The sequence below is a fragment of the Melanotaenia boesemani genome, chromosome 5, assembly GCF_017639745.1.
Source record: "Melanotaenia boesemani isolate fMelBoe1 chromosome 5, fMelBoe1.pri, whole genome shotgun sequence".
In the NCBI taxonomy this organism is placed as follows: domain Eukaryota; kingdom Metazoa; phylum Chordata; class Actinopteri; order Atheriniformes; family Melanotaeniidae; genus Melanotaenia; species Melanotaenia boesemani.
In genome coordinates, this window is record NC_055686.1 from 28,561,225 (window position 1) to 28,576,359 (window position 15,135).

The 15,135-nt window shown below is 45.8% G+C and overlaps 1 protein-coding gene across 2 annotated transcripts in view; it reads right to left on the bottom strand.

The window, feature by feature from the left end:
* afap1 (actin filament associated protein 1) overlaps positions 1–15,135 on the bottom strand; it is a 63,149-nt gene that overhangs the window by 22,158 nt on the left and 25,856 nt on the right. For both annotated transcript variants that reach the window (XM_041986380.1, XM_041986379.1), the window contains exons 5-7: positions 1,993–2,101; positions 1,674–1,885; positions 1,401–1,580 (exon numbers count right to left, since the gene is read on the bottom strand). In XM_041986380.1, the coding sequence (XP_041842314.1) occupies positions 1,401–1,580; positions 1,674–1,885; positions 1,993–2,101 (501 nt within the window). The remainder of the gene's footprint in view (positions 1–1,400; positions 1,581–1,673; positions 1,886–1,992; positions 2,102–15,135) is intronic.

Consider the following 15,135-nt stretch of genomic DNA (forward strand, 5'->3'; position numbering starts at 1 on the left):
ATTAAAGAGACTTTGAACGTGGCATGGTTGTTGGTCTGAGCATTTACTGGGATTTCCATCCACAACCATCTCTAGGGTTTCCAGAGAATGGTCTGAAGAAGAGAAAATATCCAGCAAGCAGCAGTTGTCTGGACCAAGATACAGCAGAAGAACACACCGGGTGTCTCCTGTCAGCTAAGAACAGGAAACTGAGGCTACAATTCACACAGACTCACCAACACTGGACAATAGAAGATTTAGAAACGTGCTTGTCTGATGAAACTCCATTTCAGCTTCACATTCAGATGATAGGCTCAGAATCTGCTGGAAACACCATGAAAACATGGATCTATCTATCTTCTTGGTACACTTTGGGCCTCTTAGTACCAACCAATTGTCAACCTCCGTCTGTAAAATGTGAAGCCTATACGGAAGTGCAAAAACATTGCATTTCACCCCTCATCCGCTAGTGGCTGGCTTCAAAACAGAGTCAATCCCCATAGACTCCCGTGTTAAAAAGACCCAACTTCACAGCAGAATTAAACATGTTTAAAGCCTGGTACAAAAATCTATTTTAGGATTAAAAGGTCAAGTTTACCTTCATGACAACTGTGAGGGGGGTGAATTTTTTTCTAACTCACTCGTTTGGATGTTATTTAATCTTGAAATTCGGCATAATTAGGGGTGTGTCCTTTTGATTGACAGGTATCCAATATCCGCGGAAAGAAGGGAGAGTGCAGCACAACCACAGTTTTTAGCAGCGCGCCTTAGCTTTAGCCCACCTACCTCTGTTAGCTGGTTAGCTACCGCTGCTCAGGGTTAGCTCGGCTAGCTCCTAGCTACAGGCAGCTCAGAGTTTGATGGTTGTCAATCATCCACCCCCACCTTCACAGTCCACCTCTCAAGCTCCACCTCTTTGCCCATTTTTGGATTTTCCAGGGCTAATGATACGTGTGATGGAAATGTGCTGTACAAATAAACTTGCCTTGCCAATTACCCATTTAGGTGAAAGACCTGTTTTACTACCTCCCACCTTGCAAATTAACATAAATAAATGCAATTTCTTCTCTTAAAGAACTTATAATAATTATGATTGAGTTGAATAATTTTTAATGCTTCTTGTAGCTCTAAAACTGTCTCAGAAGGTAACTCTAAAAAGTAGAACAGATCAGCATACAGGTGTATATTTAATATGGCAGCCCAGAAAGTGTGTGTTTAAACGCCTCCCGCTGCACACACTTTGCATAAACCCCAATGACTGACTCCACCAACCACCACGACACTCAACTCCCTCACCGGCACAAGGGGTCGGGGGGGATATTTAATACACAAACTGGTATTTATCTACAAGCTAATTCTACAGAACAATCACGTGACTGACCGGAAACATGTGACGGAGGTTTTAGTGTGGACTGACTTACCTTGAGCCACTCCTCAGCTTGTTCTTTGCTCTGCACAGCCAACACCAGGGCATCCGCCCCCTGGTGGACGATCTTCAGCTCATGCTTCTTCTTCTTGCCATCTTTGGGAACATGAGTGATGCTGCATCCTGACAGGGTAAGCTCCATCTGGGGGGTGTGGTCTTTGGAGGATTTGTAACACTTAAGGGAGATAAGGCATTACACCATATGGTTTATTTCACCATTTGGAGATGTGCTGCAACAAGTACACAAATCTCATTGAGTTTCTCTCACCAGCAGTTTGTTGTCTTTAATGACACAAAGGAGTTTGGTCCACTGGCCAAAACGTTTCTTCCGGAGCAGAAAGGCACAAATTCGAGCGTCTTTCACCAGATCCATGGAAGCCTCTTCAGACGGCCACTGATGACGCGTCTTCTGTCCCTTCCCGTCCTCCTCTTCCTCATCATATGACTCGTAAGAGCTGCTCATGGCATCTGAATCATAGTCTAAGAAAGCATAAACAGACTATCTTCATCATTTACTTAAGATTAAACATAAAACTAGTTTGTTCAACATTTTAGTGATAAGTATCACCAATAAGACAGTTACTTACTGGAGGTGATGTATTCAGGAGCCTTTCCAGGGCTTAAAGGTACTGCTTCCTCATAGTAACCTTCAGGCAGAGAGGAGCTGGGCAATGGAGGAGGTCCGCTACTCGGAGCCTACAGAGAGAACACATTGTCACTGATAACACTGCTATTTTATTGCAACTTAAAATAACACTTTAATTGGACTCGGCAGTCAAATTTTCAACCAAACTTCCAGTTGTAGATAAGTAAAGTTGTTTTGTATAGCACCTTTCACAAGACAGTTGTTACAGAGCGCTTCACAAAGAAAGTAAGTCAACTTTGGTTATATGAACGCTTGTATTTGAGGGAGTCAGAAGTCTTGCTGCAGAGTTCTGAACTGAGTCCTTCCTAATAAGGCAGATGAAGTCTAATCGTGATTGGATGAAAGCTATCGCCCTGCAGCAGCTTTTTTCTTCATACAGCAGTTTATCTGTAAATGTCTCCATAAATCTGCTTCTGGAAACTCTGCACAGCAAGCAAAAACAGAAAAGGAATGTGAGGATGAATTATAAAAGTAATTGTCTGGGAAGTCCTGGAAGATGATGATGTTGATCAAAGAGGGATTTATCTCCTCATCCGTCTGTAATCAGTGTCAGGACTGGGAGACAGGAAGTAATTAGTTCCTGTCTCGTCTTTCAGTGGAGGAAAGGACTTACGATCGGATCAGTACAGTGTTTGGGATCAGGCTTCGGTGTGTCCAAGCAAAGTGGACGGTCGGTACAGAAGCACGGGGCATGAATGCTTTCAGCATTAAGGAACTCATAGTAGTAACTAGAGCTAAAGAAATGAATGTGATGTAACACAATCTCCAGAAAACTGTTGTTGTTATAGCTAGATTACTAATTAGGCCTTGAATGGCTTCAAGTTATTTCATGGTATTAAAACTACTCAGCTGTATATGGCTGCAAGCACGAGGGTGTGAGCTACTCTGTTTGAACATGTTCTCCTGGCACCACAAAGCCCTACAAAATCCATTTTCCAGAGTAAGGGATCAGCCCCACAATCTGGCCGTATCCAATTAAACTAAACTTTAAATTCACCATAACCTAGTTACCTAAACCAGTGTTACCTAGCAGCCCCCTTTTATCATTTATATGAACGACAGAAGCAGATATTTACACCTGGTAGAAAACATTTCTGTTATTGAACACGTAGTCAGAGATGAGACAGATGTGCAGAGAAGAAACCTCAACGCTTCCCTTTGATGCATCAGACACCCACAGCCAGCAGATGGCGCTCTCTGACCGAGTCAAATGTTCCGACACAATTTTAGGCAGTTGTGTCAAAGCTGACTCGATGTTTCATGAGTCCTCGGTTTCGCCATTCCTAGTTTAAAGTGATTACCAACAGGTATTTTCTGACATTTTCTGGAGTGTTGCCCTTAAAAATGAAGTTGATCGTGGCGGTGGGGGGGTGGCTGCCGGGGTGCCTGGGTCGGTGTCCGTCGGCCCCTGGCCGGGTGGCCGGTCGGGCCCGGGGTGGGCCGGGTGGGGGCCCCGGGCTCTGGGGTGTCGGGTCTCCCCCCTCTCCTGGGGGTGGGGGGTCTGCCGCTGCTGGGGGGGGCTGGGCCCGTCCGGATGTGCCGTGCCGGGGGTTGGTCCGTGCCCTGGTGCTTGGTCGCAGCCCCGGAACCTGGGTGGGGGTGTGTTTATATATAGGTGGGTGTGTGTGTGTGTGTGTCCGTAGGTATGCTGGTGTGTGGGTGGGTGTAGAGGGATGTGTGTGCTGTATGTGTGTGTGGGTGTGTATGAAGGTCTAGGTGTGTGCGTGTATGTGTGTGTGAGTGGTGTGCGGGTGTGTGTGTGGAGGTCTATGTGGGATGTGTGTGTGGGGGTGTGTGAAGGTGTGTATATATGAGTGTGTGCACGTGGAGGTCGAGGTGTGTGTGGAGGAGTGAAGGAGTGGGTGGAGGCGTGAGTATGTATGGAGGTGCTTGTGTGTATATGCGGGTATGTATGTGAGTGCGTGTGTAGTGGTGTATGTGTATGGAGGGGTATGAGAGTGTGTGTGTATGTGGGCACCGGTGTGTGTGTTTATAGGTATGTGCGTGAAGTGTGTGTGTGGAGGTATGTGCACGTATTGAGGTGTTGGTGTATAGAGGTGTGTGAGAGGGTGTGTGAGTGGCTGGGGGAAAAAAATAAATAAATAAAATAAAAAAAAAAGAAAAAAAAAAAGAAAAAGAGTGTGTGTGCGTTTGCAGGGGGTTAGGACGTGTCCTCTGGGGGGCGCCCTGGCCGGGTGTTGGGGGCGTGGGCCTGGAGTTCCCTTCCTTTGCCTCGCCCCCCTCCCACTCAGAAAGAGGAAAGTGGCCCCTTGGGCTGGTGGCTGGCCCCTGGGGGGGTTCGTGGCGTGCCTGGGTTGGGGTGCCTGCTCCGGGCCTGTGACGCCCTTCGGGGCCGGCGGGGGACGGGGGCGCCCTAAGCCACTGGCGGGTCGTCTTCCAGGGGGGGGGGGGCTTACTCCCCTCTGGACCTACATCTCCTGACCCCTCCCCTCCCCCACTCTTCACTACATACACAGGTAGGGCTGTGGGAGGTGTGCTTGTTGCGCTGGGCGGGGCAGGGGGGTCATCATAATGGCCCCGTTGCTTCGCTGAGCGGCAGCATGCCTCCCAGCTTTTAATTCCACTTAGTCACTGAGCACAAATAACATTTGCAACATACAAACACGTTTTGGGGGGTGGAACATGCGAGGTCAGGTGGGTGGGACTGCTCAGGTGGCCCCGCCCCCTCCTCAATGCAGTTACTGCCCCCCAATTTTAACCCTCTTTTTTTAATTGCAAACAGCACATAATATATTCCATCACTAGTGGGGGAGGGAGGGGGGATGGGGTCTTCAAGCGCCCCTGTCTCCATGGATGGCCCGGGGGCGGGGCGGGCCGGGTGGCATGTCGCGTTGGCCCGGGGCGTAGGCGGGCTGTCCCGGGGGGTTTTGGCTGCTGGCCCTGGGGGGAAGGTGCTGTTTTGGGGGTGGGGAGTGGGGGGCGGGGTGGGGGGGTGGGGTCCTGGCTCGTGTCTCCTCGCCTCCTGGCTGGGGCTGTCCCCCCGCGGCGTGGGGTGGCGGGAGGATGGTGGTGGGGGGATGGTGTTTGTGTGTGTGTGTGTTGGGGGGGGGTGGTGTGTGGGTGGGAGGGTGGTGTGGGTGTGGGGGGATGGGTGGTGGAGGGATGGTGTGTGGGAGGGTGGGGTGTGAGGAGGTGGATGCGTGGTGTGTGGGAGGGGGGGTGGTGTGGGTGTGGGAGGATGAATGGTGGAGGGATGATGTATGTGTGGGAGGATGGGGTATGTGTGGGAGAATGTATGGTGCAGGGATGGGGGAGTGTGTGGGAGGATGGATGGTGGAAGGATGGTGTGTGTGCGGGAGGATGGATGGTGTATGGGAGGGAGGATTGTGTGTGTGGAGGAGTGGTGTATGTTTGGGAGAGTGGGTGATGGAGGGGTGGTGTGTGTGTGTGGGAGGATGGGGTACGTGAAGGTGGATGTTTGGTGTAGGAGAGGGAGGACGGTGTATGTGTAGGAGAATGATGTATGTGTGGGAGGATGGGTAGTGAAAGGATGGTGTGTGTGTGTGTGTGTGGGAGGTGTGAAGGTGGATGAATGGTGTATGAGAGGGAGGATGGTGTATGTGTGGGAGGATGAGTGGTGGAGGGATGATGTGTGTGTAGGAGGATGGGGTAGGTGTGGGAGAGTGTATGGTGGAAGGATGGTGAGTGTGTGGGAGGAAGGATGGTGTGTGTGTGGAAGGATGGTGTGTGTGTGTGGGAGTACAGAGTATGTGAGGGTTGAATGGTGTATGCGTGGGAGGATGAATGGAGGAGTGGAAGGAGAGTGTGTGTGTTTGTGTGTGTGTGTGTTGGTCTGGTGGGGGGGCAGGACTGGTTCTCGGGGTGGGCGGCTGGGCGCTGGGGTGTGGGGCTGGCCTCTGGTGGTGGCCGTCTGGGCGGGCCGGGTCCCCCCGGGTGGCGTGCTGGCCCTCGGCCTGTGGGGGGGGGGGTGTCCCTGTGCTCCTGGGCCCGGGCCCTCTGCCCCGTCTGTCCCGGGCGGCCGGTGCCCGGGGGGGTCGGGGACTGCTGGCCTCGGCCCGCCGGGGCCGGTGCCCTGTGTCCGCGGGGCGGCTCCTGCTGGGGTCTCCTGCTGCTGCCTTCCTGGGCGGGCGAGTGGTCGTCTCTGTGGACCGGTCGGGATCTGTTGCCTGCGGGGGGGCTGGTGGCCTGGGTCTCGGGACCGCTGGCCTGACTCTGGCCTCTGTTCAAGTGAGGTGGCATCTGCATGATCACTCTGCATGGTCACTCCTTCCTGAACGTCTCCACACAGTCTTTGCGTCGCCGTGTGGCCGAGTTCTCCAACACATCCACACAGGTTTCTCTGCGCGTGTTCTTGAATACAGCAGTTTCACTTATATCTATTATCATATTTTTTTTTTTTTTCTTTTTTTTATTATTTCTGTTCTTATTATTATTATTACTCTTACTCTTATTATTATTATTGTTACTATTATCAACTAGTTGTGTAATGACCTACTGGCTAGGATGATCTTAGCTATATATGTTGTAAGTAGTATGGATTACATGGTCTTCTGTATGATGTTTCAAGTCCCCACCCGCACTCCCCACACCCTTTCTGTCCCTCTCTCTCCCCTCCCTCTTCTTTCTACTTTCTTTTCTCTCTCTCTCTCTCTCTGTCCCCTCCGGTCGAGTCCAGCATTAAGAGTCTGATTTAATAAAGTTTTCATGTCATCAAGAGGGACTTTATACATGTAGTATAAATCCCTGCTTGATAGAGTAAAATTGCCCAGCACCAGACGGCAGCCAGACAATCATTCTGTTTGCAACGATGCTGGACAAGACAGGTTAAAAAAAAAAAAAAAAAAAAAAAAAAATTAAGTTGATCCAGGCAGCGCGTAACTCCTCCGACTCTGGGAGTTAATGTTGCCGGTTCGATCCTCGGCCTGTTGAGCTAATGTTGAGGTGTCACTGAACAAGACATCCCAAACTGTTACTGATGGGTCGTGGTCAGCTTCCGCCATCAGTGTGTGAATGTGTGTGTGAATGGGTGAATGTGACGTATAATGTAAAGCGCTTTGGGTATCATTCCAGGTACAGTAAAGCGCTATTTAAATACAGGTCATTTACCATTTACCGCTGCCACATTTAAGTGTGCAGCTTTCTGCAGGCTGAAGACAGGTGGCCGAGCGAAATCAGATGTACACATGGTCGGGCTGAAGACCAGCAGGGGGAGTTTACTTCCCAGGTTGGACATCATGACTGAGGAGTTTTTATGTCTTTGTTTCTAAAATCTGTATTCCAGTCAGACACTCCCTAACTGCATTTTTTAAATAGAAGTATATATACATATACATATATACACATATATAGATATTTATACATACACACACTGAATGATCACTTTGATATTCTGGACCTTGGCTTCAAAATTTTTTCTTTAACTGGACCTCTTCAAATTTTAGCTGAATACCTGTTCTAGAGGTCCCACCTATTTAAGATGCCTACAGAGGCTAAAGTCAATATTAGACAACTTCAGAGGGCCTGAAATGCTTACAAGCTGTAAAGCCCTTAGAAGACCACACTGAGCTGGCCTGAAGGCCTTTTTCCTCTCACAGAAAACCCCTTTGATGTCTCTTTTTATATTATTTACAAATGGCTGCTGCAATTTTCCAGTTAGAAAGGAGGAAACCCCACGACTGCTACGAAAAGCTCTACAGGCCATTGGTTATGGGTGACCCAATCGGCGTTGGCGCTGCAGTAATGTCAAACCCTTGCTGTAGCAATGTGGAGCACCATGAAAGAAAATGGCCGCTGTCTTCAAAGAGCAGAAAGTATGCGTCACTGAGGTGGACTGTCCAGCATCAGTCACACTGCTTTAATGATCATACTTCTGCTATGAAAGAACTACTGGTTTCTTTTTGAACAAGCCTGCTGGGGAATCTAAATGTTAATATGACCATTTCTTAGAGGGGATTATATCTGAAAGGTTTGTTTTAAACAACTTTAGAAACCTCTGGAAAATGAGTCTTAACTTCACAGAAGATTTTAAAACATGAATATGGGCCTTATAATTGTGGAGTATTTTCTTTGGGACCCTTTTTAGGTGTTTCTTCTCTGGAAATATGGCCAGGACTTTTGGCAGACAAATCAAAAATCTGGAAAAGCTTTTGCATTCACAAGTTGATACAAGTGTTAATAAGTACTTTCTCAGTCCCAATGATGTTTTCAGTATTTGCAGCATCCTGAACTCACTGTGCTGATCAGCAGTCGCAGCCAACCAGAATTTTTTAAGGGGATATAATCCAGATTACAAGTGCCACTGAATGGACTTAACTGTACAGGATTTGGTTTTTTATTGACTTTTTAATGAAAATGCCAAACAGCCTGTGTGAGCACAAACTTCACAAACCGCATCTAAATGGCTTTCAATTTCTCTCTCATCATCATCCTCCCCTACCTCCTATCTGTAACCAGCTTGTTTTTTCCACCATCCAACCATCATTTTAGTTTAAATTCACTCCTCATTGGTCCATACAACTTTAGTTTAACATACTAATTACATGCAAGCTTTTTTAAAATCCAGTCATGTTATCTGAGGGGCCGTCCCCACGGCACTGAATTGCAGTAAAACCGCAAAAGTTCATCCACAAACCAGGATTAGCCTCCATGAAACCAATCATGTCTGAAGCCAGCTACCAAGGTGGATCGATCTAAAACCACTACCGTCTATGTTTCATTAGGACAGCGTAGCCACGCAGCTGGAGGATATGACGACAAAGTGACGAACAATTGTTTTTGGCTTGTAGTCCAGCGCTACTCGAAGAAGAAGCTCGTCTTCTATATCAGTCCAAACAGATGTTTCTCTTTTCCTTGCCGGGAATCTTCAGCCATCTTCTCTTCTTCCAGTGTGAACTTCCTGCAACACGCAGTGAGCCTTTATCTGTGCACGCTCTACGTCTTATTCTTAGCCTAAGTGTGCTAGTCTTGTCATGCTCCATGGTACGGAGCCCGGTTTTCCCAGCTGCCCTGAAGGCATCTTCCCCGCACTCTGGCTTGATTGCTTATGCGCTCCACCTGCGCTGAGCGCTTTATATACCTGCCTGTTTTCACCCTTAGCTGCCAGATCGTCTTGGTTCATCCCTGTAGGTATCCAGCCTTGATTTCTCTGCCTGTCTGTTGTTGACCCTGTTGCCTGGATTTGGATTCTGCCTCAGCCTGCCCCTGTCTGGTACTCTGCTTGTCAATGTTTGGATCTCCTGGCTCTCGGACCTCTGGAATTGATTACTGGACCTAGATAACTGATCACGGACTCTACTCTCCTCACCCCCACGAGGATTCTCTGACCCAGCGCTGTCATCCTGGTCAGCAGTCCGACCTGTGGGTTATTATCCAGCTTCTAACCTCTCTTTTGCTCAGCAGTTTCTCCCACATCACGCAGCAGATTCCTCCCTGGATCCCCTCGACTCTGATCTTGAGACAATCCTCCTTCACCCGGTGGATCTCACTCTGCTGGTACGTCAGCCCACACTATTGCGCACTGTCACCTGCGGCTCCCTGCCTTCTAACTCCTGTCTCCTATATCCACAGAAGCCTGACCATAGAGAAGACCGGGATTGCACATTCTATCAATTGTATTCCAATAAATGTTTGTAACCCATCCCTGGGATTCTGAGCTTTCTTCTGAGTCCAAACCTGTCAGCCTCATGACAAGTCTGGCTTTGATCTCACTCAGTTTTAATTAAGAAAAACACAGTTGTGTGTATTTTAGATGAATGGTTTTAGTTAAACAAACACAATACTGTTTTTTCAAATAAAAGGTGCTGGCTGAAATGACTGATAGTTAGATGAGAACGATAGAATAGCTGGTTCCTCTGATGGACCTCGAAGGGACCCCTCAGTTTTACATAAAGAGCTGGTCAAAGACACTGAACAGAAACATTTTGCTTCACCAACTTAGTTATAGCTCCTTTTATTTATTTTTTTTTTTTACCTGCCAGCGTCTCTAAAAAGCCTCACATGGGCATTTGCTTGAGTTAGTTTGTCAATTCAACTTCTCAACCAGCTCTTTGCCACTCAATGCTATACGATACTATATATTTATTTTATTAGTTTTTGAGATTATGTGCACATTGTAACACTTTGTTCAACTTTGTTTTTTTAAGTGCGTTATAAATAAAGTTGCATTTACAATGATGTGGTGTTGGACTTGTGTTTTTGAGAAGATAAATCTTGGAAGAATCAGATTGCCTTTCCAACAGGATGCATGCTTTACTTTCTTTTCTCATTCAGCTGCCAAAGCATTCCTTTTCTGCAACATCATCTATTGCATCACTGTTTTATAGTACATAAACATATCATCATAGCAAGTTATTTGGAACATGAGCATGGAATTTTCTTTTTTTTACAACACTGCAAGTACCAAAAACCAGCAAGACTCTCATCTAAGGTGTTCATTGTTTACTGTACAAAGCTGAGTTTAATCTTCTTTGCTGATAAACCTAATCCCCTCTGCTAATCTTCCCTTTCCATCCTGCCTGTTTTTCCCTTTATATATCTAAAACTTGAGTGATGGCTCAGGCCCTCTCTCAGAAACCTTATCCCGCCCTCCTTTGGGGAACACGGCTGTTCGGTGAACTCATTTCTTGGCAGGGATACATTGCCCTGCTAAACTCAAGCCCCGCTAGCATTCTCCTCCCTAACCCAGCCCTAAAACAAAAGAAATATTCCCCTGGAAAGGAAGACGAGGGGGAAAGGGAGGCAGAGAAGAAAAATGACAAAAGCACTCAGCCTGACGGTTTAAACAATAAGCCACAATGTCTGGACTTGTTTGCATTGGTGGAAAGGGATTGTTGATATGAAGCCTGCTGCTGCATATCTCACATCACAGTGATTTCCTTTAGAAAACTGTTAGGAAACAGTATAAACTTCATGACAATGCAGAAAGCTAATTGTTGGGTAGAGCTTTCTTCGTAAGTGCAACAGTGTGCATTACATTACCTTGTTACATTAGTGTTAGAGGAAAGGTGGAGGACTAGCTGTGTTTGTGAATGTGAGGTGGTGTAAACCGGGGCCCTGCACTAGTAAAGAGCAGCTGTGCAGCAGAGACATTGAACTGTTGGCGTTAGCATGAGGCCATATTATCTGCCACCGGAGTTCACGTTATTGTAAAGTGTACGTGCCCCCCTTGTGCTAATGCAGACATAGCCTCTGACATCCTGCTCTCGGTCCACCAGCAGGCTGCAAACTCAGCACCACACAGGCCCTCTTCCTCATCTCTGGGGACTGTCAATCAGCCTCTCCATCATCTGTTCTGTGATGGAGGTCTAGAGCGATAGCTGTATCAATCCAAAGATATATTCATATTCACCCTACACAGAGCTGAAAGGGTTAAATCAAACAACTTGGATAAGAAGTGGAAACAATTTCAGTTAGCAGCTTTTTTAAAGTGTATTTTGTTTATTGAACTTCAAAAGCAATGCTGCATGTCTAAAGGAATGTGTTCGTTGTGTGCATTGTTGCTTAATGCATCAAGTTTTTATGTTGGCAGTCAATCCACACCAGGACTCTGCTGCAAGGCTTGATGTTTAAATCAAATCAAACTTTATTTACACACCGCTTTTCACGCTGGAGGTAACACAAAGTGCTTTATTTGATAAAAAAAAAAAAAAAAGCAATTCATGCATATTAAAAAAAATCCCTCAAAATCTTTCACACAGTCCGTACTCACACACACACACACACACACACACACACACAAAAGCAGCCCTCCCCACCCCACTGCTTGCACAAACATGACTCCCTACTTTTTGTCTCAAAAATGAATGCAGGCATAAAAACACTAAAAGTAATAAACATTGTCCATTTGAACAGTCCCTGATCTGTCTTCTTCTGGTTTCAGTCTTCTTGTTCAATGCACAATGAGGTCCAAATGACATTGTCCATAGTGTTTCACAATGATCTGCAGAAATCACACAAGAGATGGTTTAACCCTCTGAGCCCTGTGGAGCAGAACCATAATTAGGAAGGTTCAGAACAGGAGATATCTCCAAAAATCTCCAGTTTGGCACCATCTGTTCTCACCATCCCCCAAATGGGAAACTTTTTAAAAGATCCATCACTGGTGCAATGTGTGAACACCACCTTATGCTAAATAAAAGCCTGATCCCAATTCCCCTCTTGACCCATCACTCAACAATGCCCTTTGCTTTTGAAGAGGTAAGGTGACCCTTTTCTTTAAAGTATCTATGCCTTATAACTAAGGCATTAGGGGCCCATTTGGATGCTAGATGACCACTACTCCTTCATCTCCATTAATAAACTGGCTCTTACTTTAACCTTCAAGGATGAAAGCTAAAGATACAACCAGAATGTGAATAAGACATCGGAAGAATATCTGTAAATAAGTTCGTAGTTTCTATTTATTACATAGTTTTGGTTTCTTTCGTATCAGAAATGTAGTTTTTGGACACATATACACCAGTCAAGAGGTATGTACACATTTTCCTATCAGATTCTGTGTCCAAACCTTTGACTGGTCGTGTACATCAGAGGTCTGATGAAGATGGAAGGGTTACTGTCGAAACATGTCAGGTGTGTGAAAGATCACTTCTTCGATACAAAAGAACACCCAAACCTAAGCGACAACAAAGTTAAACCTACGATGGTAGGCTGCTCAAGCTGGAGAATAAAAACAGTACATCACTAAAAACAATAAGAATTACTTTATTAATCACGATTGGGACCCATCTATAGATGTCTTAGAGGAGCAGTGGGCTGCCATGTTTTGGCACCCAGGGAGCAGTAGGGAGGGGTTAAGGCCTTGCTCAAGGGTCCCACAGTGGTTCACCTCTGTTGGCACGCCAGGGACTTGCACCCAGGTATCCGGACCCAAGCCCATCTCTAACCTAAATGACACAAGACAATACCCAGTATGATTTTTACTCCAACAGTTTTATTTTCTGTTAAAGAGGAAGTAGATGGGAGTTTTCCCTAATAGTTTAACGACCACGCCAGCATTTCAAAAATTCCCACCACTGAATTTTCTATACTCTTGATAACAGAAAAAGTCTGTCCTGCCCCACGTCTCCTGGAAAGACAAAACCTAATTCATACATGAGACAGTCCAGTGCTAAGATCTCTGCAGTAAAACAGCCGATAGCAGTTCATACAAAAAGGACCAGCAGTTTCATGTTCATGAAGGACTTCCAGCACTGGTTCCATCAGCCATTATTTCTGTTAGAGGGAAATATTCTTGTACAAGTTTTAGAATGAAAAAAAATAGCATCAAACACAGAGGTTTGCCAACAGCAACTAAATTACAATCTTATATACAAAATACAAAATACAAAAATTAATGCTGGAAGGAACTCCTGCTTTGAGAAATTATGGTAGGAGTATAAAGGGAGAGGAGATTCTGTGTGCCGTTATGGTCTAAATGGTGTTCGTCCCTGACAAGAATACATTTTAGGCAGAGCAGCTAATGCAGGTCATGTCCATGATGCAGATCAGAAATACCAGAATTCCGCAGTCATAGCATGTAATTAAGTAGCGGTGGAGGAGTCCTGACCTTGGTTTGGATACTTTGAGTGGTACATTGGTCTGCTGCTCTGACATTGGCCTCAAACTCAAATCTAAGCATGTGTGCCAAGTATCCATTTTTTCCCCCGAGTAGGAGGAATGGACCTGAATAAATGCTTCTGCTGCAGCGCCTGTGGGATGCTGGAATGCATAAACTGAGGCAGAGGAGAGCCAATACTTCAGGAAATTATTTGGGAAGAGAAAACTGCATCTCCCGGGATTTCTGGAAAACAGTCCAATGTATGAGCCAATAGTTTCCACCGGTTCAAGAATTATAATCTTACATATAATTTACAATCTGAATTTTCAGCAGTGTCTTAGTTGTGGGAGAGTAATCTGGCTATACACTCTACATGTTTTAATGAGCATGAAATATTCTACACTAGAGGATCAAAGCAAAAGATGTCCAGCAGCACGAAAATGTTTAGAAAGAATGCAAAAGAACAACTTATGTGCTTAAATGTATACTGTGGAGATAAAATAAAACAACGTTTTAGAGGCTTCTGCGTTGGGGAGAAATTGACAAAATGTGGAAATTCCATCTTGGGTATTGTTTTCACAAGGTAACGGACTATGGAGGGAAAGGGTTTGGTAAGATTTCCTTAAAGCTTTATTTATCCAGAGAGAGGTTTAACTGAGGCCTACGCTCTTTTCCAGCACCACCCCGTCTCACAGCTTATACAATCCACATCTGGGACCAGCATATTGCAACTGCAGCCTTCTGTTCATGGCCTCTGGTCACTTGTCTACAACTGGAGGATAAGTGCATTGTCAAGATCATCTGGATGGTAGTTATCAGAGGGTAGGGGTTTCTCTGTCACTTTCCTTGGGCAGATTTTTTGCAGTGCTAGCAGCTGCTCCTAATGGTCAGGCGGTAGCATTGAAATATTTATTCAAGCACGTTTTCAGTCTCACTTCATCAAATGAACCAATGACTGACCAAATGTTTCAGATCAGCTGTTTCCTGATCAGTACACCTTCAAACACTTTACAGGTTTTCCAAGCAACATGTCAGAGTATAACCCTGCTGAACCCTTGTCACTTTGAAACTGCAATTAAAGTCAACCATGCTGAAAGGGCAGAAAGGGATATGAGGGGTAAAACGTGGACAAACCCCTTCCCACATGCACACTTTGAAGCTTAACTGTGAAGTCAAAAGGCAGAGAGCTCTAAACTGATACTAGACAGCAGGAAAAGACGAAAGAACAAAGGGTAGTGGATATGAGGTCTACCCAGCCTCATATCCACCCAGCCTCATATCAACCTCATTCTCAGGTCCACTCAGCCTCATATCAACCTCATTCTCAGGTTCACCCAGCTTCAGGTCCACCCAGCACCTTAGTCATCAGGAGAACCTCAAAATCCATACCCAGTAAAAATGAGGACTGATACTTTCAGTGTTCCAGTGTATAGCCATGGTAGCACCAATAGTTGACGACTGATGTTTTATTATTAACTCAAATAAATCTAACAACAGTACCTATAATTAACAAAAAGTTATGTTTCACCAATATGTTGATTTAATAAGTAAAATGTGTCTGACAAA